General features: G+C 34.1%; 2 protein-coding genes and 1 long non-coding RNA gene across 5 annotated transcripts; 1 reads left to right on the plus strand and 2 right to left on the minus strand.

The window, feature by feature from the left end:
• Positions 1 to 3,468: 3,468 nt before the first annotated feature.
• On the minus strand, positions 3,469 to 8,219 carry LOC148615655 (lysosomal phospholipase A and acyltransferase-like). 2 transcript variants are annotated; one of them, XM_088582123.1, is made up of 7 exons: positions 8,171 to 8,219; positions 7,657 to 7,755; positions 6,553 to 6,715; positions 6,160 to 6,272; positions 5,650 to 5,748; positions 4,859 to 5,086; positions 3,469 to 4,262 (listed from the first exon to the last, which is right to left on the minus strand). In XM_088582123.1, exons 2-7 carry the CDS (start codon positions 7,730 to 7,732, stop codon positions 3,742 to 3,744), a joined length of 1,200 nt encoding a protein of 399 aa, XP_088438249.1. In that variant the 5' UTR covers positions 7,733 to 7,755; positions 8,171 to 8,219; the 3' UTR covers positions 3,469 to 3,741. The 2 variants fall into 2 exon arrangements, with proteins under 2 accessions (XP_088438249.1, XP_088438247.1); XM_088582121.1 differs by lacking the exon at positions 8,171 to 8,219 and having other exon boundaries at positions 7,657 to 7,855.
• Positions 7,710 to 22,132, plus strand: LOC148615656 (uncharacterized). 2 transcript variants are annotated; one of them, XR_015922024.1, is made up of 3 exons: positions 7,710 to 7,933; positions 8,642 to 8,797; positions 21,560 to 22,132. It is a non-coding gene; the product is annotated as an uncharacterized LOC148615656 (long non-coding RNA). The 2 variants fall into 2 exon arrangements; XR_015922023.1 differs by lacking the exon at positions 21,560 to 22,132 and adding an exon at positions 15,217 to 16,050.
• On the minus strand, positions 16,199 to 21,125 carry LOC148615657 (uncharacterized). Its single transcript, XM_088581634.1, has 4 exons — positions 21,064 to 21,125; positions 19,954 to 20,101; positions 17,752 to 18,198; positions 16,199 to 16,545 (listed from the first exon to the last, which is right to left on the minus strand). The coding sequence occupies exons 2-4, from the start codon at positions 20,027 to 20,029 to the stop codon at positions 16,199 to 16,201; spliced, it is 870 nt and encodes a 289-aa protein (XP_088437760.1). The 5' UTR covers positions 20,030 to 20,101; positions 21,064 to 21,125.
• Positions 22,133 to 25,165: the final 3,033 nt, after the last annotated feature.

Consider the following 25,165-nt stretch of genomic DNA (forward strand, 5'->3'; position numbering starts at 1 on the left):
ACAATTTGGTAGATTTGCCATAAGAACAACTGAAACAATACCAGAATTTACAAAATTGATTATGCTTCCGTCATAAGATTTTGTTTTCTTCTTGTTGACATAGTCATCTTTTGTCGGCCAAAATTTTCAATAACGATGTGAACCATTTTACGAGCGCAGAGGATACACTACAGCTTTGTTTGCACAATTACAAAAACTAGAATTGAGAGAAAGAATAATTTAATTCAATATTTGATTTCTAGTAAGAACATATTACATAATAATGTATAACCATATGAATATATGACATAACAAGATGGAAAGGTGGGGCCTAAAAGTGCCAAAAATCCTTGAAAGGGACCCCCGCCCAAAGTAGTCTTGGCGAAATCCGAATAAAATTAATGTGCAGTCAACATCCAACCAGAATCACTTATACGTCACATCTCAATATACCAACATTTCTCACTCTGATGGTATCGAGGCTTGTAGAGAAGTATGAGATTCTCGGGAGGTCAAAGTTGCACCTACTGACTGCCTAGTCACTTTGCTTACGATGGTTTTAAAAAGAACAACTTTACTTTAATGGAGACCATTGTTTATAAATAAATGGCACAACTATGGGTACCAAAATGGCTCCGCCTTATGCAAACAATTTCATGGGAAATTTTGAAAAAAGAACTGCTTGAATCCTCTATAGAAAAACCTCCTTTGTGCTTGTACAGGTTTATTGACGCCGTGGACATGAAGTGGACACATGACGCAGCTGACTTAAATAATTTCATCATACATGCCAACAATCAACATCTTTCAATTAATTTCACTTACGAAACATCGGACTAACATCACATTCCTCAATACTTCTAGCACTTTATAAGCGGGTGAGCTGTCCACAGACCTATACTCCAAACCAACTGACACCCATCAGTACTTTATGCATAAGAGCTGTCAATCATTTAAGCTGACTAAGAGTATATATCTGCGAAGAGATATATATCGGCCAGACCGGAAATGCATTATCGGAACGAATAAGGGTACACCGTCAACAAGTCAGAGATTCCGCATATAGACAAATACCGCTGAGTGCACACATTGAAACTTGTGGCGGTGGAAATTTTTTTCATTTTTCCATTTTATTAAATGAAATCTCCGAGAGACACATTAAGGGAGTTGGAAGAACGAAAGTTTATTAAAAAATTTAAACCTATCTTAAACGGACGTTAAATTCACTTTTTATCATATGTATTAGCTTACACTTTCAGTTTCGTTCTAACTCTATTTATAACGTTGAATCTATTTATAACGTTACTAAGTCGTTCTATTTCTGTAACGTCACTGAAACATTATAATCGTCTAAATAATAGTCAACAATCACTCTTACGGGGTGAACGATGCTAAACATAACAATAAATTAAATAAACGTCTAAATATATTTAACATCACCAGAAGATGGTAAAACTTAAATTGAATATCCTTCCTCAGCATAAAACTCACAAAGTTCAAGATCAAAGCAGATTCAGAAGCAGAATCGCGTACGCTGTGGGTGGCAGTACCTTTATCAAAAGGGGCCCCGGTCCTGGCATTCCGTAGACCTAGGAGCCTAAGAGATGCCCTGGTAAGAGCAGAGATTTCATCTCAGCCCAAACAAAATACAACGGGCCAGTGTCGACCATGTGGAGATAAGAGATGTAAGACCTGTACCCAGATGCTGCACACCAAAACGTTTAAAAGCTACTGCATTGGAATGGAATTTACCATTTTGTTGCGACGTGACTTGCAAAACAGAAAATACCATATACCTTCTCCAGTGCCGTTGTGGTGTGCAGTACGTTGGCGAAACAGAACAACCTTTCAACAGGCGTATGAATGGTCATCGCAGTGACTACAAATGCAAACCAAACCTCCCTCTAAGTCGTCATCTTAGATCCGCCGGACACACCCAGGAGTATCTCCACAACATTATTGTTACGATCACAGAACATATTAAAAACTAGTCAAAATGTAAGAGTATCTCGGGAAAGCTTTTGGATGAAGAAATTGCAAACAACTCCAGATGGAATTAACGAGAAAAAATAATTCATATTTAGGTCTTGGTCTAAGGCTAGTACAGCACTACTTGCTATACATCAATACGCCGTACTACTATATCTGGACTTTTTTTTAAATTGTTTTCCACAGTTAATTGTAATTTTGATAAAAAGACCCTCTTTGTTATTTTCATTCAGGCTCCTTATCAGTTGCTTATGTGAGCCTTTGATCAGTTGCTTATGTGAGCCTTTGATCAAGGTACAGCGTACGCGATTCTGCTTCTGAATCTGTTTTGATCTTGAACTTTGTGAGATTTCGCTGGCCGGGTCATTCCTCCTCGTAGGATTAATCTAGGGTTGTAACTTAGTACACGATGTATGGTAGTACGGGACATCTATGGCAACACCGCCTGCACAAAGTCCAGCTTTTGTGCAGGCGGTGTTGCCATAGATGTCACAATGGTACCAGTTCGAGTCCCGCGGAGGGAACTCAAAATCATAGATGTTTTTTGGCAAATTTCTAAGTTATTTGGTCCAAATTGTATAAGTTTTGCTTTTTTTATATTAAAATTAAGCACAAAATTGAATATTTTGTTTAGATATTTAATTAAAAAGTACATATTGTTGGCAAATTTTAAGGTATTTGGTCAAAATTGTATAAGTTTTACAAATTAAAATTGAGCATATTTCTAAAGAATCTGCAAAAGATTTATTATTAAAATGTTTATATTTCACTTCATTCAATAGTAAATTATAGGATTTTTTACAAGATTTTACAGGTAAAATACAAGTTAATATATACTACAATTCAGAAACAGACTTTAATTGTTAAAACAACATAACCCCTTATGTTTATTTATACAAGTAATTAAAAGTGGGCAAACCAGGATGACACCGTCAAAGCGATGGTAGCCATTTATGTTTACACAGTTGTAAAGTAAAAACTGACACCCCCCCCCCCCCTTACGAGTCTGTAGAAGGTGATCAACCAAATAATAAACCATAAGAAAGATATATGATAATTAGATTTGAATTATTCAATATCATGGTTACGATTAGCGAGTTTGAAGACTATATATAAGTCTAAGATTTATTGATGTTTTTTTGTTCGTTTGTTTTATTTGGTTACGACTGTATGAATACACTGCATACACGCCTTTATTATTAAAGGAGGAGGTTTATTTTTAGCCAACAACCACTCGTTTCACCGTGTGTTACACGGATTCAGTTAGTTTTATTTCTTTGTTTTTACAAATATCTCTATTTAGAAAGAAAAAAGCTGATGTTAAGTACTTATATGCTGTTTTAACAGAATCAACTAAGCTTACGGTCGTAAGCTACTCTTTCCAAAACTCAGGCTTGTTGACAGAATAATCTTTTTGGTCGCTAATTTGCACTAGTAAACAATGCCAGATAAGCTATGGATAAGCTTTCAGAATACTAGATAATGAAAGAAGATAACGCAGAAGTTGTAAAATTTAATAAATAACATTTTTAACTAACTATAATAAAATCATAAGGTCGGAGTATTTCTATTGTCAAGAGAATGAGATCACTGGCTAGGCACAATCATGCATACAAAAAACTGTTGGATAACAGAAAGCAACTGGGAAAATTAAATGTTTACAAAATTGAAATAATTCCATTCAGACGCTACATTAAAATATCCAACTTAGATATTGATAACGTCACATTTTTATTTCAAAACATAACTTGAACGAGCCCTGAACTGTTCTTGTCAAGAATATTTCATCAGGATAGATTGTATGTTCTTGATGACATAGTCATTCTTCATTGTTTGAGAATGAGTGATTCCTCTGAACTTCTGTGAGTAAAATGGCTGCTTTTGTCGTCGATTCCATGACAGGCAACCTTCCAGACTTCTGATGCTGACTGTCTCGTCACCATCTCCTGGAACCAGTGTTGGTTTTTTGTCTGGCCATTGGTCATCTGTATAAACCAGTTTCTCTGTTGTCTTTAGACCGTAGCTGTAAAGACAATGAACCGCGACGTGAGGTGGATCAAATGGGTCAACCAAGTTCTCTGTATCTCTCATCATCAGGTAACCATTTGTGAAGTTCAGATCTGTGTAGAATTCTTTGTAGTCGTTGACTGTATAATTCTTATGCGGGGTCTGAATGAGCACTTCTGATTTGTTCCAAAATTTTGGCGATGGCATAAGGAATGCCGAGCTAGGCATGGTACGCTGCATCAAGCGAGCTTCCAGCGTCTTTACAGTCGGTATGTGAATGTTGTAACCTATAACAAAGCATAAAAAGATAAAAGATCGGATTATATTCCTTCTATGCACCTTTTTGTTCAAGTTCAAAATAAATGAACAAACCGACAAACGTATATAGACAGAATGGCATACCAAGGAACAAAGCGACGACATACATGTACATTTGTATTAATATATCTCTTTTATCAATGCTTATTTTTCAGTTTACCTTAAAGTTTGACATTGCCGATCAGAGTTATGAATATCATAATTTATCCGAAGATGATACCATCATGAGAGTGTTGACACTGCCTACAACCGACCAAAGTTATGACTATTAGCTCACCTGAAGCTATCATCATGAGAGTTCTGACACAGCTTACTAGCGGTCACCGTTGTGAATATAAACTTACCTGAAGATACCATCCAGAGATTTCAGACACCGCATACAGGCACCTCACCTGAAGGTACAATCCTAAGAGTTTTGACACTGCCTACCAACGGTCACCGTTATGAATGTTAACTCATCTGAAGATACCAACCTGAGAGTTCAGGCACAACCTACAAAAGTTATGACTATTAACTCACCTGAAGCTTACACCCTGAGTTTAATCAGTGATTAATAGGAACTCACCTGAAGCTACCATTCTAGCAGTTTTGACACTTCCTCCCCAAGGCGCTGATAGTGAGATAAATGCCTGGATATATTTATCTTTCCAGGATTGTTCCATGTGCTGCAGATAGTACAGCATTACAAGATTTCCCAAACTGTGACCAATAATCGCGACCTTTTTATTTCCGTTTATTTTGTATGTGTCCTCCACCAGGCTGGTAAAATTGTGGTAAAATTCGCCAAGTTCATCTGTCAAAAAATGCAACCGGTTCGTTTAAAAATTCAAACAACGGAAAATATAAAGCTTAAGTGCAGTAAGAAAATTCGAATGTGAAGAAACTATTTGCCATGGAAAATGGGTGTGTGCGTGTGTGTGTGTGTGTGTTTCTTTTTTTTTAGTTTGTTTTTGTTTTGCTTTCTTTTTTGTATATTTGTTAGTTGTTTTGTTTTTTTTAGGGGGAAGTGGTATCGAATGCAAATTCCCAAACAATATACATTCTGTTAAGATCATTGGAAATGTGTGTGCTTTATATTGGCTTGGTTTGATATCATAAGTCGCACGTTCTTGATCTTAACATCGAACCCATATTTTATCCACAAAGCTCTATCTAACTCGATATAATTCACAATTTAATAGGTAGATAGATATAACTGGAAATCTTTGTTTAAATAATAAGACAATATAATTTATTTTAACGCAAAGAAATAAATGTGGAAAAAATACATAATTTATAAATTTAAAATCAATAGCATTTATTTCGAATGAAAACAACTATATGTTCGGTACAGTAACACAAGTTCCTTTAACTTACTTGGGGCCCTTCGGAAATCATACGGTGCTCCTCTAACAGATTTACCAATCTTATAGCCCCAGCTTACCATTTTCTTCACAAGATTATTATAATAGCCAACTAAAAAAAAGAGGAAAATATAAAAATATGAATATCAGTATAAATGTTTTACAAAGTCTGAGTATCAATATAAATTCTTACAAAGTCTGAGTATCAGTATAAATGTCTTACAAAAGTCTGAGTATCGGTATAAATGTCTTACAAAGTCTGAGTATCGGTATAAATGTCTTACAAAGTATGAGTATAAGTATAAATGTCTTACAAAGTATGAGTATCAGTATAAATGTTTAGTGTTTTGAAAATAAAACTTTTAGTTTTGTTAGCTTCATTTTTGAACATTGTATTTTTATGAAAAGAGCGCTTTATAATTCTGGTATTTATTATTATAAAATATACTGCAAAGCTTATAGCAAAATGAATTGTTCAGTCATTCGTTCCATGAACAATTAAAGACTGTAAGTAAGTACATACTGATATGGTTATCATTTAGCCACTCGACGCTGCTTGTCCCTCCAAAGTCTGGAACTCTGATGTCCACGCCATCGGGTGAGCTCGATTTGTGGGTTGTTCTGTTATATTCTAACCTGAACGAAAGATGGAAGCAATGGTAATGTTACTGTCGACAGTCATATTTGTACAAATTATTTGTTCTTCTATCTTGCTAAAACGTATAAACACTGTTATACCATGTACAAATGTAAAGTCGGTTTCGTCTGTAAACATACCGATCATTGTGTACCGAAGATGAACAGTATTTTTGTGACGTTTTAGTTTTTATATCACCAGCTTGAGAACTATAGTCTAAAATATTTATGTCTACTTCACATTTAATGCATGCGTGTCCATAAATAATAAACAACAAACCTGAAATTGTTGACTAGGCATTCTGTTCCCCATGGGATAATCACATCCGGGATGTACACCCATATAGTTTCATACTTATTTGTTGTCTTCGAGCATACATGGTGTGGGCCTCTGTTTGATTTGTTTAGTTTAGCCTCTATCCTTGATCCACCATCACCTGGAACTACATATTACATATTATTCGAGCATTTCAGTGCAGATCTTTGACGTTGTATTATGTTATGAGCGGCAATTCGGGCAAAAAACAGACATTACAACCTAAAACAAACATCAGAACACAGACAAAATATAAAAACTTCCTGACTTGTAAAAAAAATGTGAAATGAGAACCGAAAGGATTCTAGTGATCAATGTTCATAACATTAACACCAATGTCGTTATTCGTCATGACATTTACATCGATGTCGTTATTCGTCATTTCAATAGAAAAAAACGTAATTGTCAATAACGGATAAAAAAACATCGTGTAATAGAAACTGTGAAAGTTTAACGGTTAGAACACATTAACCATTGGCATCCACGACAATCTTGGTTACCAATAATATGCCTATAGCCCAGAGCTTCCACAGTCTACTACAAGTTTACGCTATACATATTGAAAAAATGCTCAATATAATGAAGACCCTTAAACGCCAATGAATAAACAAACCAAAATAAAGATGAATACCTAAATATCAATACAGCAATACTAATCATTTTCTGTATGCTGTACATGTGTTTCTAAGAGTAACATTTCATCAGCAGCATTAAATATATATATATATATATATATATATATATATATATATATATATATATATATATATATAGAAAGTCAAATATAAAAGAGGCAGTGATAAAGATTAAGCATTAAGAAATGCCTGGTTTTCATTTACAATAGAAGAAACAATTAAAAATAAATATGCTAATGGGGAGATAGTCTTTTTAAAGCTTATATTTGAATGTATTTCTTTTTTATTCAAATATGAGCTTGAAATCCTGTTTTCCCGTTTAAGCCATGTACAATGTACTTGGATTATGATTTATCTGAATTATCCTATTATGTTATTTTATTTCTATTTAAACGAGTTTACATTTATAATGTTAGTTTATGGCTATACTTACCCAATATCACGGGAGGAAGGTTGACTACACCTCTCACTACATGAACTGAAAGGAGGACGACAACCAACTGCAGCATGTCGTCTGCTAAAAATTAAATATCTGCAATATGAAAATGTATCGGTTTACATTTCCCGATGAAACATCGATGAACACCATTTATTGAGGAAGTTATTTTAAGTTGGATTTCCAAAATACTAAATGTTACTGTTAAAATAGTGTATATATAAGGACTTTTCAAGTACGTTATTCCTATCAAAATTTGATTTGACCTAATTAGGTAATTATATAATCTATTAATTATTCAATTGTTAAGTTTCCTGTTAATTCTGTTAAGAAAGAACTAATCAAAAGACCTTAATATCAGTACATATTGCCAAGATCTGTCAAATTAGAGACTTCATTAATGTGAGCACATATCGCCAAGATCTGTCAAATTAGAGACTTCATTAATATGAGCACATATCGTTCCTATAAAGTAGCACAATAAGTTTAAGAAACGATGAATTTAACTTACTTTTTAGTTTAATGCATGTACATGTTAATGTATTAACTTCCCTTTACATAATTATGATATGTTTATTGTTCAACTAAATTCTCGAATAGGATACAAACAAAAGTATAGCAATCAAATGAGAGTTCTGAGGTAAATTTTAAAACATTCAGCAAATGATTCGACGAATTAAAATATACTCATCTTATTTTCTTCTTTCAATAGAAATTATAAAGAAACCAGAGAATTAGGGCCTGTTTTATTGCTTTCCGTAGTTTATTTGTTGTTTCTGTCGCCATTTTGATCATTCTTCTATGTACTTTATTGCTTTTTAACCATATTTGTTTGTCCTTTTTTACATTCGGCTGCATACTCAAACAATTTTCATCAATAACTTTTCTGAGCACCTGTTACATAATATAAAGATAAGGAGATGTGGTATAATGAGACAGTCATCCACTAAGAGTCGAGCAACGAATATTTAAACTTTTACAGGTCACCCATGTATGTTTTTTTGCGGGGGAGGAGGAAGTTAACCATTTGTTCTCTGAAACTTAGGTACAGTTAAATTCTGCAGAACTCTATGACTGGTTACTCTGTAAAATGTTAATTATGTTGATCTGTTACCTGTAATAAACAACGCTGGAGAAGGTACAGTAGAATAAATGTGTTATATGGCGGCTTTCACAAACAACTTCAAACTGAACTGGTTTTCGAATTTCAAAAATTAACAATTACATATTGCAAAATGTAATAGAACACTTTAAGCAACAAACCCTTTAAAAAAGGCTGTCGATGGCCCACTGAAAAATTAGAATTGTTTCAACTTTGATTCGAACATTAAAGTAGGCCTCGTGACACTTGGTAATACACAGTCCGTGCGAGACCCGACAGGGTAGTCAAGGACCTCATCCCCCCCCCCCCATCCACGAAATGGTAAAGACAAAATTTGGCATCAAAATCAATCTGCATGAAGAAAATTTTATTTTGTTTCTTCAGCTGTTTAATGTGTTCTGAAGTTGATTTGATTGATTTGTGGTGATGATTTGGAAATAAACGGTCACAATGAGGTTGGACTGATATTGGAAAATCTATTTAAATGGCTGAAAAGTATCAAATTTTGTGCAGTTTTTTACTCTTTTAACAATTGCCACATGCGTGTTGACTCCCGTGCTTCATATAGTTTGTATATAATTGTCTGTTACAACTTGTGTAAAGATATCTTGAGTCAAATGATATGTGACCATTTCCGTTCTACACTAAAAACATCTTAAAAATTGCAGAAATGTTAAAATTTATGCAAATGCATACTGTTATTTATGGAATTTCGTAATAAATCTCATCACAAACATCTTATATACAGTGTTAACGACCATTTTCTTCTATAATTACTACCTAGAAATCAGCTTTAATCAAGTTTTAATATGACCAAATCATGAGGCCAAAATGGGTCCTTACCGAATCTAATCGAGCATGAGATCTACACTGGTAGTGCAGCTCCAATCAGACAGCCAGCTTCCATTTGGGAAACGACAAATGTAGAAAAAAGAAATACAGAGAATGTTAAAATAGGTGTAATTGAACAACCACAAAGTAGTTAATCATTCCCTGTAGTATCATTTAACACAAAGAATTCCCTAACCCAAGGGTTTCGTGTTGATTTCAGTAAACTGAACGATGTTACTGTGGAAAATAGTTGCAAATTACCATTAATAAGTGACCGTCTTGATAGTCTCTCTCTCTCTTCTGCAACATTGTTTGATTGTGTAGATTTGAAAATTGGTTTCTGGCAAATGGGAATGAAAGAATCTGACAAAGAAAAAAACTGCCTTTTCCAGCCAAGGCCTTACCAGTTCCGTGTTATGCCATTTGGTCTGACAAATGCCCCAAGTAGTTTTGAACGTCACACGAAAAATGTGCTTATAGAACAGTTGGAGAAATGCCTGCTATATTTAGATGATATCATTCCTGGTTCAACAAAACCTGACTCATTACAAAGAACGGAAAATGGATTTCAAAGATTATAAGAAGCTAGCCTGAAATTATAGCCTTCAAAATGTGTATTTTTAACAAACGAGTGTTAAGTTTCTAGGCCATATTGTATCTAAATATGGAATCGAAACTGACACGGAAAAGACAGAGGCAGTCAGAAATTGGCTTAGACGAAAGAATCAACAACAGATCAGAAACTCATTTTACCTTAGATATGTACTTAATATTGCAAACATTGCAAGACCACTTCACAAACTGTGTAAAAAATACCAACATCAATTGGACAGCGGAATGTGAAACTTCATTCAACAAACTTAAAGATGCTTTAATGTCTACTCCCACACTTGCATATAAAAAAAATGGAAGCAGAATTAATTCTTGACACTGATGCCATTGACAAAACCGTGGAAGCCGTCCTATCTCAAGTCCAAAACAATCTGGAACGAGTAATTTTTGCATGAGTAAAGCCATGAACAATCATGAGCAAAGCTATTGTGAAGGAGATATTAACGGTTATATTGTTTTTACTGTAACTAATATGGACAGCCTGTTCTCTTACGAACAGATGATACAGCAGTGAGTTGGATGAAAATCGTCAAAACTCCTAACGGAGAAATAGCTACAATAACTTGATACTTATAACCTCAAAATAATTTACAGACCAGGGCTGAAATTCCAGAAACCCATGTAAAACTTGCTCTAGACAGGAACATGTGTGTGCCGACTTTGATAGTGATGATGAAATTCTTGAAACCCAAGTAAAGTAACAACAAGAAGTCTGAACATAGAAACCAACCAAATAATTCTCCCAAGCTGAGATGCTCCGTCTATAAGAAAAGAACAACGCCGTTAAGAATATTGGACACTTGATGGTTAAATTTAAAGACAGAGGTGAAAAAAACAAATTGGAACAGTTTCAGACCAGTCGTTAGAGTTCAAAATCTTATTGAGAATGTATGTGGGACAGATCTGAAATATGTGATGGAGTGTTGTAAGTCCAGTAGATTTCAGAAACAGATAAAAAAAAACACACAATTAAGACTGGTATATAGTACCTATGACATATAGAGACACAGTTTTAAAATGTTTTCAATACTATCATGATATTCCAGCAGCCACTTTGGAAAAGAGAAAAACACAGAGAAAATAAAGTATTCATTAATTTGGACAAAAATAAAACAGTTTATCAGTTTTGTTTTATTAATCAGGGTGAGAGTTGTCCTAGATGACAACCAAGAGTTCCATTCAACAGTAGAGTACCCCTTGGTTCCTACAATGTTGGTGCCCGAATAGAGTGAATGGCAATCCATATCTAAATTCCTCTGCAAATAAAAACAAAACAAAAAACAAAACAAAACAAAAAAAAACACGTCAACAGAATTGGTACTGTTTTTTCGTGATGGATTGTTTCACAAAATGGACAGAAGCGTATGTCATACCTGCCCAGGAAGCTTCCGCTGTTGCACAGAGAGCAGTAAATGATTTTATTTCCAGATTTGGAGTTCCCGTGCAAACTTTTAATCAAATTTCTCCAAACAGATGTGTGACCTACTGTGTATTGACAAAACCTGTACTACCAATTTAAATCCACAATCAACGGAAGTGTAGAGTGATTTAATAGAACCCTGACAAAATACTAAGTAACTACTGAGAGGAAGACCAAAATTCATGGGATGTTCCACAACTTCTACTAGATTACAGATAATCTGTGCATTCAACAAGTGGTGAGTCTAGGACGATAAGTTACTCTACCGCCCAAAACAGTCATAACAAGACCATCAACCATGAGTGAGCAATATGATAATGTTAATAAATTTGTGATCAATCTTCTCCAAACTTTAAACACTGCCCATGAGTTTGCAAGAGAAACCTTGAAACGATTACAAGAATGCTGGGCATTCAAAGAGGGGGAAAACGGTAAGAGGGAGCAGGGAAGAAACTGCCTGGAAAAGAATTAAGAATTAAAGTTTAATGAATAGTTTTATGTGATTAATATCCTCAAACTGGCAACTCATACAGAAAATAAACACGAAGATGACCCATACTGTGGACTGGACAGATATACATCTGTAGTCAGGCAGTGTGGATACTCATTGTGGTACTTATAATAATAGTAAAGATGGTTTAAAAAACGAGTCATACTGGGAGGTCCCTTACAATATCTACTAGCTTTTGTAGTATACTTCAGGGTTATATTTACTAGCTTTTCAAGTTTTCAAGGTCACACGAAATAGTCTTTGTTCTCTTTGGTTCCCATGATAATCGTTGTAAAATCCCTTGTATGATCGAGTCACATTACCCTGATACCGCTGATATTCCAACTCTCCGAACTAAGGTATCATTTTAGCTGTTCTTCAGCATATATGACGTCATCGGTTTCAGCGAGATCTCTAGTAATATGATTTGAAATTGTTTCAATATTCCTTCTTTACTCTGATATAAACCAGTAACAATCGGATTCCGCTCCACATCATGCAGGTAGATAAGTATCAATAGTCTATTTACGAGGTTTAGACAGTTGTTGTAAACTGGCCTTGATGTGATTTTTCATCCCGATGGGTTGTTGTTACTATATCCATTCTCCACACATTCGCCGAATGGAATACCGATTGGTCCTGTTCATGATTCTGCTTTTGTTGCCTTCTTTAAAGTTGGTATTATTTCATTTATTTTCGGTCTGACAGAAACTATATGATGGCACTTCTAGAATTGACGGTCAGTGATGGTTTAGTATAAAACATTTTATATGTAAGAAACAAAATGGATCAGACACAAGTAAAACAACATACTTATGAAGTCTTCTCCTGAAATAATCACAGCTACAACGAAATATAGTCATAAATGTTCATTAGTTACAAGATTAAACGAGACAGTAAAATACTATAGAATGTGATGTGGTGTGATGTGGTGTCTACCAATCCACCTCAAACAGTAAGGAATCTTTTGGTGCGGTTAACAAAAAAATCACTATATCTTTCATTTTTAGTGAAGGTCTCCATGATCATTGTCTTTGTATTATAGCTGAATAAAACAACACCTTACTGTACAAAATTGCAAATGCACGTCGTCATCAACAGTTTTGTGTTTTGTGTGTTTGGAGTGTTCATATCATAACTCATACGTTATGCCAGAGCTTGCCGTAACTACACAGACATGTATCGCGCTAGAATTCTAACATACAGGCTTCTGGAACAGGGTTATGTTGCTACAAGATTTAAGTCATCACTACGGAAGTTTTATGGTCGTCAATATGAACTCGTGGATCGTTATGGTGTATCCATCTGCGCCATGAAAACTGCTTTATTCAACATGTCATAGTTTTCCTTTCCTCTTTCGTCTACCAAGAATTTGACTTTTTATGAGCAACTCGGCGGGTATTTCTAGAAGAGAAGAGGACGCTTACCCTATCGGTGTACCTGGTCTATGCTCCCAGTTTTTAGTGGAGTCCGAGTTGCTCATTTGCCTTTGTTACTTTGTATGTATGATTTTAGTTGCTTCATGTTCTTTGTTGTGTATGTCTGTTTTCCGTGTCTGGTCAATGTCCCTTGGTTGCATTCTTTTGATTACCGCTATAACCTTGGTCCTTTGATTATTCTTTCTATGTTTGTAGGTACTGAATTTTTTTTTACATTTCAAACGTTAATTGCTATTATTGAAAAGTTATAAATATGACTTTCTCTAGTGTTGTATTCATTTTGCTTATGTGTACTAAAGTGAAAGTGCCCTTGTCTTGAAAATTGTACGTATCTCTAATATACTAGCAAGCTTCTTCTAATCAGCCTGACCGCTTAAAAAGAAATCTACCTATAGTCATTGAGAACAACGGTGTTTGTACCGCCAGCCTGACCTATTAATTCAAAGAAGTTACTTATAGTTATAGAGCATGTGTGCATGATACCGAATTTTAAACAGAATGCATGTTCATTTTATTTCTATAGTTCCTATAATATTTGAATTATTAATGTATGCTCAACCTTTTTCTTCGCTAGCAGATATTGAACTTATTTTTTGGTATGTGAGTCTGATGAGTTATAGATCGAGTTTACATTTCGTTGCGGTTTGCTGATTTAGTCCAAAGTTACCAACTTTCAGTTTAAGCGCTTTTTTCTACAGACTTAAGATATTGGGGTTTTTTTTACACATCTGCCACCCATTATTTGAAACCTAATCTGTTCAATTGTCTGCGCATAAAACTGTAAATCTGTATCTGTTAAATGGATTGGAACATTTTTCTTGTCTTTGTCCATATCCCTTCATCTGTTCAAATTTAGGTCATTTCCTCAGTTTGTCATTTTTACAGGTCATTTAACAATGCCATCATTGCCATATTTTGTTATTGCTTTTTTTAAATATTTCTCCTTATTTGGATGTGGTAAGATTAACTATTTATTATAAGGGTCTGAAAAATTCCCAACAATGTCAGAACTGTCAAATTTGCAAATGTTTGGTTGTTCCCTCCGCGGCATTTAATGCTATTATTTTCAGATAATAGTCTTGAACTGATTGTCTCCAAAAGATCTTTCGAATTTTTCAGGATCCACATTGAATTAATACCACTACGGAAGTAACAATTGTTGTGGTAGGACTGCAGACCCTCTTTGACAGTTGTGAGTATAGAAGTTAAAAGTTTTGAAAGAGGTTTGGTGGTACATATTGCAGATCCAGCTATGAAAGGTTGTTTGTATGGAGTTTAGGAATCCAGTACATAGACGGTAAATCACAATCATCGTCCTTGGTAGGGAGACCAAAAGAGGATAACACAGATTTATGGTTTTCTACAATCTCTTCTTTGGACTGTGTGGTAGCAGTATATGTCTTATCACTGCTATTATTTTCTACGTCTACCTCTGATAGTAATCATTTGATGTAAAACGCTTTGCAGACAAAAGAGATATTGTTAATCCTTTGAAAGTCAGTGAAAGACAATGCAACTGTATAATTCATTGACCACATACACCATAAGTAACCCCCTTCTACGGAATTTCCGAGGCTATTGATTTTTTTTTACTTTTTTCATAATCTTTCAGATCTTAAAAATTTATTCCCTGATTTTTGCATTGTATCTTTCCATTTTCCAGAAACGACACATTGCAAGTCCGAAGAATGTATTCAAGTCTTTCCATACGTGTAGATAAACTGAAATAAATGAGTAATATAGATAATAACGACTGTTGACCGAGAACAGTAGTATCCTAAAATTGTCGGACCTGATAGAACTAGTAGAGAGGTCAGGGATGAACAATACTACTATAGAAAATGAAAGAATTTTGCGTACATCAAGAAATAATCAATTGTTTCTTTTTTAAGTGATTAAGAAGATATGCATCTTTTCATTCTCAAATGTACAGGATTTCCGAAAAAAAAGGTTAAGATCAGTTATTTTAAACTTATCAGTAGAAACAATGTAAAATTTCAATAAAGTTAGTGTTAAATTAGAAGCAATATGTTCATTTTTTTTACCACAACTCCAGCTATTTTGTCACATGTTTAGTACCGGTTCACCTGGTCTAAGCTCCCAGTTTTTAGTGGGGTCCGAGTTGTTAATTTCCTTTGTTACTTTGTATGTTTTATTTTCGTTTTTTATGTTCTTTGTTGTGATTGTCTGTTTTCCATGTCTGGTCTTTCTTCCTGGATTACATTCTTTTGATTTTCCTAGAATCTTTGTTTCCTTGATTACTCTTTCACACCACTTGGTCGATACCGCTGCGGGTGGATGTTGTCCCCGAGGGTATTATCAGCCAAGTAATATAATTAATGGTTTTAACAAGAGAAATGAATGAAAAACTGGTATCAATTCCAACAAAAAGTACTCGATCGTACGTTCAGTTTGCGGACCATCTATTCCAGTACAAAAATTCCAACTATTTCAAAGTCGTCAAACTATGTTCCATCATTTTAAATGATATATTTGTTTCTAGTAAGGAGTGATAATACCCAACACCGATTTTTCTGAGCTCTGTTGAATCTTATTAGTAGCAAAACGTTTTGAAATACACCGTGTATAACCCCTAACGCAGAAGGAATGCACATTGATTAAATCAAAATAAAAAAAACCTGTTTTCAAATTTGACCTTTATTTGTATTTTCTCTAACCTGTTGAATTTGTAAGTACAAATTCATGCAGTCACAGACTACTGCAAACACTAAAGGTATCACAATAAAAAATATGGCGCTCACTCCCATCGCACAGGAAGATTTTCGACTGTCTGGAGCTGAGGTTTTCGTTCTTATAAACTTTGATGATGATTTCTTGTCGATCGACATAGCCTGTTTAATATGTTGCATCTCGCGGCGTAAAACAAATCTCAGTTCTTCAAGACTCATGTTCGTTGTATTTATACCGCTATACTTTCCCTGTTGGTCGCAAGGACAAAAACAAGTAATAGTCTCCTTTGTTGTTACTAAGTCTGAAACAATAAAACCGAGCCATGTTCCACCCACAAGTCTGCTGCATGTATTCGTAATTATTCATCATTGTCGAAAATAAGATTCCTTTAAATGTTGTATACATGTATGAATAATAAAGAGTGTTTTAAAAAAAATTGTTTTAATTATTTTTTTATGGAAAATCCTGCTATAAACGATGCGTTGCTTTTTTTTCAAATGAGGAAATTCAAAATATTTCTTACAACAGATTGTTATATGGAATTGTTTGCATAAGTTCAATATTTTTAAGTTCACACCATTTTAACTTTTCTGCGAAGCTAAAACTAAGGTGAAAATATTATATATTGTTTTTACTCAAAGCAATGAGATTTACATCTATTTTTTTGTTTTTGTGTTTGTTTTGTTTTGTTTTGTTTTTATTTTGGGATGATTTTTGTTTTTGTTTTTGTTTTGTTTTTGATTTGTTTTTTTCTGCCAAAACTAAATCATGAAAAAGACTCATGATCTCTATAAAAAAATGTTTAATACAACAGCAAAATACTTAATGTATTAACGACAACATCATTGTACAACGTGACTGTTCCCAGCACTCACTACTCATCTATCTATATCTATACTTAACTTGACCTACTATATAATTCACCTAGTCTTTTTTGCGCCATTTGAAGCCTCATTTTACTTATTACAAGTTTATATGTTGTGTAATCATTAAAAACTGCGATTTTATATTTTTCTATATTTGGAACACTACAGATTCTGTTTAACCCTGTTTAGTATGCAGCGCATTAAGCTACTGCAAGGATTAGCGATTGTAGAAAATCTATCGATACAAAATGTACAATTATTTATAGCAACGTTTCATCTTCTTTTACCTGTGATGCATTTACCATTCATCTGGTGTGCCTTTCAAGAGACTTTTTGATCATGCAAAACATTGAATTGAACTATAAACAAAAACATAGGCCGTCTTCCTACTGGTGTACTTCGTCAATTGCCTTATCAGATACTTTTTTCCTCGAGATTAATACGGCTATGCACGTGGCAGTCCTTGATTTTACGATTTAATTTCAAAACTTAAACTACTAGAGAAAGGGCTGGACGACAAAAATCCCAAATAGTAACTATGGATAAGGGTTTATTCTTATTCTCGCAAATTTAAGACAAATCTCCAAATTGGTGTTTTTAAGTACTTTTCATTTTCCCAATGAAGTTCTTAGCTACTATACCTTGAATGTCAAATATCCAGTCACCAGTCGAACCAAAGGCTGTATAAAATCCACCATCTTGTATTGGTATTAAAGGGGCTCCACTAGTCCATCCCATAAACGTGTGTTGCCCAATAAATCCCCCCTCTCCAACTTCTATCGTTTCATGATTCCAGCTTATCCAGAACTGTTTATATGTTGAACAGTCTAATATTTTTGATGCGTGTTGTTTTTGTTTTACCTCTTGTGACTGCTTTGCAGTTCGAATGACTGACTTCATTCCATTCCAACCGCCTATTACTATCTCGTATAGTTGATCTTGTTCAGAGTGCCCATTTATTAAAGCAAAGTGAACATCGTGACATGCTTGTACTTTAAATGTGATTGAATATTCTGCTATTGATATGTTAAGGGACGACAATATTGTGTATTTTTTTATATTTGGAGTGTGAAATGAAAACTCCGCTCCTGTAAATGATAAGGATACATTTAGAATACTTTAAAAAGAATGTTAAAATAAATACTCTCAGCATAGTACAGTTAGTTATTATACACGCACAAACAAAGTGTGTGTTTATAAAGAAACACCCTATATGTCTGTCCGTACGTCCGCATTCTTGTAAGCTCAACTCCACAAGGGAATTTGAAGAAGTTCTAAAGGAAGGCTGGATAGCATACATAGTTGTACGTGAAGGAATATAGTTACTGCCGATGCGCTCAGAAAGGAAATAGTAAAATTTAAGAGGTTTACATGTTAAAACCTCGTAAGCACAACTCCTTTTAAACCACTCAAAGGATTATGATCAAATTTATAGGAAGGTTGGGCATCATTTGTAGCGGGTATATGGTCACTGTCAGAACACGCAAGGATAAATGCAGCGGTTGTATACGTATACTCTCTGTGGACTTGCTCACAGTATTGCTAGTTGACCCGATACGACATACAATTGAAGATATATAGTTCTCATAATAGTTATATTTACAACAAGGAACTTTGAAAGATAAATAAAGTGTCAGGTTGATGTCTTGAACGATTTTTGATTCTAACGACAGCACAAACATTAATGTCATTTCAGTACAAAGGATCTTAGATTAAATATACAATGAACGGATGAATACTACAATGTAAATGGGCAACGGAAGGATAGATAGCAAACGGGAATAAATACGCAGATAATACACTGAGTAAAAAGACATGTATGTATTCTGCGATTCTAAGAACAATGAATACTGCATTAAAAGTTAAAATTAACTAATTTTTGCATGAATAAAATTCTTGTACAAATCAGCAAATAAACTTGATAAGTTGTTATACTTTGGTATATTAATCATTGACAAAAGATAAGCCTTTATTTTAATATATCTATATATATTATCAGAAAATTAAACAAAAATATATTTTTTTCTTTAAATTGGGCTAATTTCCCCCAGGATTTTGTCCACAGAGAAACACTCCCGAGTAAATATCAAAGTTGGTATGAGAACGAACAATGGAAGGCAGATTAAAGGTTAATATCAGTTCTCCGTTGTGGGAATTATTTACTCACAAAATCAGCAGATAATTTGATAAATTGTTACAGGTGCTTAAAAGAGAGAATGGCAATTAAATAAAGGTATGAGATATTCATATATAATTTTAATATCAGAAGTAACATGGTTTCTGATTGGATAAAAATTTCGATTATCATCTCATAGACCAAATTTTGAAATGACTGTGACGTCATCAAACTTGTTTAATGATTTACTCAATTTTGTTACTTAAATTAAATTATAAGGAATGACTTTAATATTTTTTTCGGTCTATTTGAAATGTCCTCATTGCCCGTGGGGCACACTTTAAAATAAACTGCTATGCAGGTCATTCCTTAATAACTTCCCGGTGGTTTGTTCATAGAGATATTAGAGATATATCCCGAATTGTCACGAATAATGTATTAGGTGGTATACCTTGGGATATCAAGAGTTATAACAGGAGCATTAAAAAGTGAGACACAACGGTTGTTGAAATATGATAATGAAATTGTTGTTGCTATATTTTCTTACTGATATCAACGTGATTCTTCGGCATTGTGGTAAAAAGTTTTTTTTTGTCTAGAATTCTCTGTAGGAATTTTGGATATTCCAAGTTTTTGAATCGGCCAAACTTATGGTCAAAAATGCAACTTAAATTTTGGTACAGTGCTAATTATTGTTGATTATTATTTAAGCATTTTATAGATATACCTGATGCCATGTAACCTATGTAGTAATAAATGTAGTTACATATCCACATTCTTCTTAATATATTCACACCCTTCATTCTGCTTGAACAGTTTTACTTCACATTGGTTCTTTAAAGCTCACTACGTTAGTCTCCAGTTGTTTTCTCGCACTAAAAGTTTTCAAATAACAGTAAAATAGTTACATCCTTACATTGAAGCGTAACGGGTGTGCATGATTTGACTCCCAAAATTATACTCTGCCAGCGAGGATCGAACCCTAGACAGCTCGGTGACAAGCCAGTCAATTTAACTGGCTATTTAAATCTCACTACCTACTACAACGCAGGTAGGCCATTCTGCCACATTTCCCCTACCTTTAGAGTCTTCGTACTACGAACGACTCCAACGCTAGCTCATTAGCTAACCAAACCCCGTGGGTTTTTTATTTGGGCACCAAATGTAACGGGAGAGCAGGGGCGCATTTCTTTTACCTGAATCTGAAAAATGTTTCAGTACAATGTTTCAAAAAACAGAAACATGATTCGGTGATTAAAAATACAACATTTGAGAAACTGTAACATGTTTCAGTTTCTATCAAAACAAATATGTTTCAAAAGTAACAAAATGGCTGGGTAGCGAAGAAAATTAATATCGGGGCCGGTTTCGGTTTGTGTTTCAGTTTGAAACATCAATCACTTATGTTTCAAATGTTTCGATATCACGTTTCTTTTTCAAGTAAAAGAAACAGTGAAACATGAAAATGATTCAGAATCATGTTTCAGATTCGGGTAAAGAAATGCGCCCCAGGATTTGACTCCCAAAATTATACTCCGCCACCGAGGATCGAACCCTAGACCGCTCGGTGACAAGTCATTAGCCAAGTCAGTTAACTGGCTGTTTAAATCTCACTACCTACTACAACCCAGGTAGGCCGTCCTGCCACAGAATTATGAGAATAAATTTAGCTAAATTTCGTGGACAAAAACAAAAAAAACAAACAAACAAACAGCACAATAGCATATAACGCGATCACATATTTTGAGTTGTTTTAATTAATTTTTTTTTATAATATTTTCAGTTTTCGTACAATGGTATTACAATTTAAGTAAGGATGCTATATATCAGTACTCACATTGAGAGCAAACATCTATATTACTAAAGGAAGATACTGATTTCTTTGAACCGCAACTCCTCTGAAACCAAGATCGAATATATATGTGATATGAGGAATAAATGCAGTATTGTGTACTTCCTAAATTTGTCTTTGAAACACTCTTTTTCTACAGAAAACGAGATTTTTTGGGACAATATCTAAATTCGGACACCTCATTGGTCCGTGTGTTATAATAAGCTTTCGAGCATGCTCAATCGACGTACTGCCCAGACCATGTGTACATGTGTTACACGAGTATTGTAATATCATTATTTCGCCTAATTAAGCGACATCCACCATTTTTCTGAGTTGCAAAACTGTCCAATCATGAAAAGGCGTAGAACGTGTCGAAATAAACTCCCCCCCTTCTATGTGTAAACATCTGCGCACGAAGTCCGGACTCTTCCTCTTTTTATGTGTACACTACCCCATACCCATTCTTTTGAGTAAAATATGGAATTATTTAAAATTACAGAATATATAATGGACCTTTTAACTTGGTGGAGCAGAACAATTGAAAGAACGTCAACACTCACAAACAAGACCAAGAAGGCCTCCCATACCCGTTGGTGAAATTAAACCTCGAACCAATGAAACAGTTTCTTAGTCCCAGATTAAACTATTTTTTCCAGGAAAGTACTTTGGCATGAGGATACGGAACTTTTCTCCGGGACGCATCATTTAACTTCCGGGGCGGGGTGGGGCTTGGTTTTTTTTTTCTTTGGACATTAAAATATTTCGATCCTGACATTGGAGAAACGATGATTTAGTAAGGAAGGGTTAAGAAATCGCTTACATGCGTTCAAAAAGTACATATTTTTGCGCGCGCAAAAACAAACAATTCTGATTCAAAAAGAAAACCAAGTCCCCCTGAAAGGTTAATGGCCTCTTAAACCACTAAAACCATTGAAGTATGGTAAATGATCGGACATCAGTACATTGACACCATTTCGCAGGTATCCTCTAGTCAATACGAATGATTAAATGGGTAAGCTATATTACTAAACGAAGAGCCGGATTTCTTTTAGCCCCAAATCCTCTGAAACCATACAAGGTCGAATATATATATGTGATATGATGTATAAATGTAGTGTTGTGTGTACTTCCTAAATTTATCTTCAAAACAATCTATTTCTACGGAAAACTCGATTTTTTGGGGAAAATATCCAAATTCGAAGACCGTCATTGGTCCGTTTGTTATAATACGCTTTTGTGCATGCTCAATCGACGTACTGCCCAGATCATGTGTACATGTGTTACATGAGTATTGCAAGTTCATTATTTTGCTAAATTAAAAAACATCCACAATTTTTCTGGGGTGCAAAACTGTCCAGACATGAAAAGGCGTTGAACGTGTTAAAATAAACCTTCCCCCTTCTACGTGTAAACATTTGCGCCCGAAGTCCGGACCCCTCCTCCTTTTTATGTACATCTTCAATGTCCCAGATTAAACATTTTTTTCCAGGAAAGTTCATTGGTATGAGGATATGAAACTTTGCTTAGGGACGCACCATTTAATTTCCGGTGGGTGAGGACTTTCGTAAGAAAAGTACATATTTTTGCGCGCTGCAAAAACAATTCTGAGTCTCGATTTTTACCTTCCACACGAAAATAGTGGGTAAAAATCCAAAACATCACATTCGTATCGGAATATGAGATATTTTTGGCTAAAACAATTCCTTAATTATACGACTTTTCTAGAAATATCCTCCGAGTTAGTTGATCATTAAATGCTAGTCCGGGGTAGACAAAAGAGGAAAGGAAAACTAAGAAACGTTGAACAATTCTGTTCTCATGGTGCAACAGAAGCCTAATTGTAAGAAGTCTACCACGGTACAAAAAAGGCATATAATCCTCATTGGTCGTCATCACTAGAATGGATCGTTCGAGTGTATCTATCTGCACAATGAGAACCGATTTGTTCAACGTGTCATAGTTTTTCTTCCCTCTTTGTCTACCCCGGACCAGACTTTTTATGAGGATCTCAGCAAGTGTTTCTAGAAAAGTACACGACCGGTGCCCCTGGTCCATACTCCCAGTTTTTAGTGGAGTTCGGGTTGTTCATTTACTTTTGTTTCTTTGTATGTGTTATTTCTGTTATTTCATGTTCTTTGTTGTGCGTGTCTGTTTTCCCTGTCTAATCTTTATCCATGGAATTAATTTTGATTTCCAATCAAAACTTGCCTTGATTACTCTTCAACTATAACTAAACATTAAAGAGACACACTTTCCTCCCGTTCACCACGATTTCGACAATAGGAGACATCTTAGAACAAAAATATATGACAAACGAGATGGTTTTAACTTTATAATTACAAATTTCCCTTTCATACGCAACAGAGAAATATATGGTGAAACCTAACAAAAGCACGAGCGTATAACCTAAATACAAAATAGTAAGTACTTTTAGAGATCACCAAAGGCTTTCAATAAGTGTAAACACACCTTTCAGAAAGCCCTAAAACGCCCCCACAACAAAGAAATAAAATCCACGGAAATTGAACGATGACTATTCTTCAAAACAAAGTAAAAAGTAATATAACGACACAACGGCACATTAATGAACAACATCTCCTGATTGTGGACATTTTTAGTTTTATAAGACCTAAACCATCCCTCTTTAATGTAAGGTAAAAATGAACTGAAACAAGAAAAACGCACCATAAAATTCATTTAATAACACATCAAATTCTCAACATAATACCTAAACCACATAGACAAATGAGATATCAACTTAAAGAACGCTCGCAATTACTAATAGCTAGCTCAGTAAGAATACCACAGCTTTACATGAAACGGTGTTTACCTATCTCAGTCGTTAATTTAGGTACACAAGAGGTGGAAGCCACTATTCTTACATCTTAATACAGAATCGTTGTCTTAAAAAACAGCTATAATAATACGTCTTATATGCTGCCTGAAATTATTCATTTACGATCACAAAATTTTATTGAAAAATATTTTTTTTTACGAAAAGATTATAGACGGTGGGTTTTCATGATAAAACAACAGTTGTGTCTGAATATTTTAATACTATTTACAGTTTCAGTATATAAGATAAAAGAGGAAAAGGGAAATACTTGTAGGACGTTCCTTATTTGGTCAGACACGTACATTTTACATATCTTACAAAACCTTATACTATAAAAGATATCATGATGATTAGTTAAAATAGTGTTAATAATTACTGTAATGTTTAGCAAAAAGATTAAATCAAACTTACCCCCTTTGAAATTGACAACGAAGAATATACTAGTATAGCAACATTAATAATTTATTTATTTACAAAATTCAAGTCATTTCTTAGATCAATAATTCTCAATAGTATTAAACTTTAATGTCCTTTCCATCGATTAACATTTTGAAGTTGATAAGTTTTAATGTATAACATTGTTTTGGTTTCATCTAATGAATAAAATATGAATCAGGTATAAAATCGGTAGTATAACATGTAAAATAAATTTAAATTCTATAAACAAAGATGTATTTACATTAAACTCATAACAACAGTTTTATTATAAGATATGATTAAAGTAAATCGAAATAAGTCTGTATAATTCAATAGTGGTCTTCATCATAAAAAGAACATAGGGGAACCTGATGTTCTTTTGTTTTGCTTTGATTTGAAAACATTTTTGTAATGTCAATTTAAAGGTTTTCCTACCATAAATTATTCAAAAGATTTTGCAAGACGGACAAAGAAATGTCATGATAACCATGTCAATTCAATGAGTAAACATTAATTTCGAACAAATAATCACAATGATAACAGTCTACCTCAGTATAAAAAGGTAAAAAAAGTCACAATAATTACAGACTACCTCAGTATGAAATTGTAAAAAAATCACAATGATAAAGTCTACCTCAGTATAAAAATGTAAAAAAAAATACAAGATTACATTATACATTTATTCTTATTTTTATTTTGTCTATATTCGAGATTTTCTGAAAATAATAATAGATTTTAATTATAAAAAAACACAAAAAATCAAACACAAAAAAGGCAAATCAAATCAAAATTACAAGAAAATGATAAAAATAATCAGACTTCAGTACACATCAGGAAAACAATGTCCAGGAA

Source organism: Perna viridis, chromosome 5, assembly GCF_037379345.1.
Source record: "Perna viridis isolate PV_CMFRI_1.1 ecotype Kerala chromosome 5, ASM3737934v1, whole genome shotgun sequence".
NCBI lineage: Eukaryota > Metazoa > Mollusca > Bivalvia > Mytilida > Mytilidae > Perna > Perna viridis.

Coding starts and splice junctions, on each gene's coding strand:
- LOC148615655 (XM_088582123.1), bottom strand. CDS start 7,732: ATGCTGCAGTTGGTTGTCGTCCTCCTTTCAGTTCATGTAGTGAGAGGT. Junction 5,087..5,649: donor TGATTTCCGAAGGGCCCCAA/GTAAGTTAAAGG, acceptor ATTTTTTGACAG/ATGAACTTGGCGAATTTTAC. Junction 4,263..4,858: donor TGCTAGAATGGTAGCTTCAG/GTGAGTTCCTAT, acceptor GCTTTGTTATAG/GTTACAACATTCACATACCG.
- LOC148615657 (XM_088581634.1), bottom strand. CDS start 20,029: ATGAAGGGTGTGAATATATTAAGAAGAATGTGGATATGTAACTACATT. Junction 18,199..19,953: donor CATAGGTTACATGGCATCAG/GTATATCTATAA, acceptor TATCATTTACAG/GAGCGGAGTTTTCATTTCAC. Junction 16,546..17,751: donor CTGGATATTTGACATTCAAG/GTATAGTAGCTA, acceptor TTATTGTTTCAG/ACTTAGTAACAACAAAGGAG.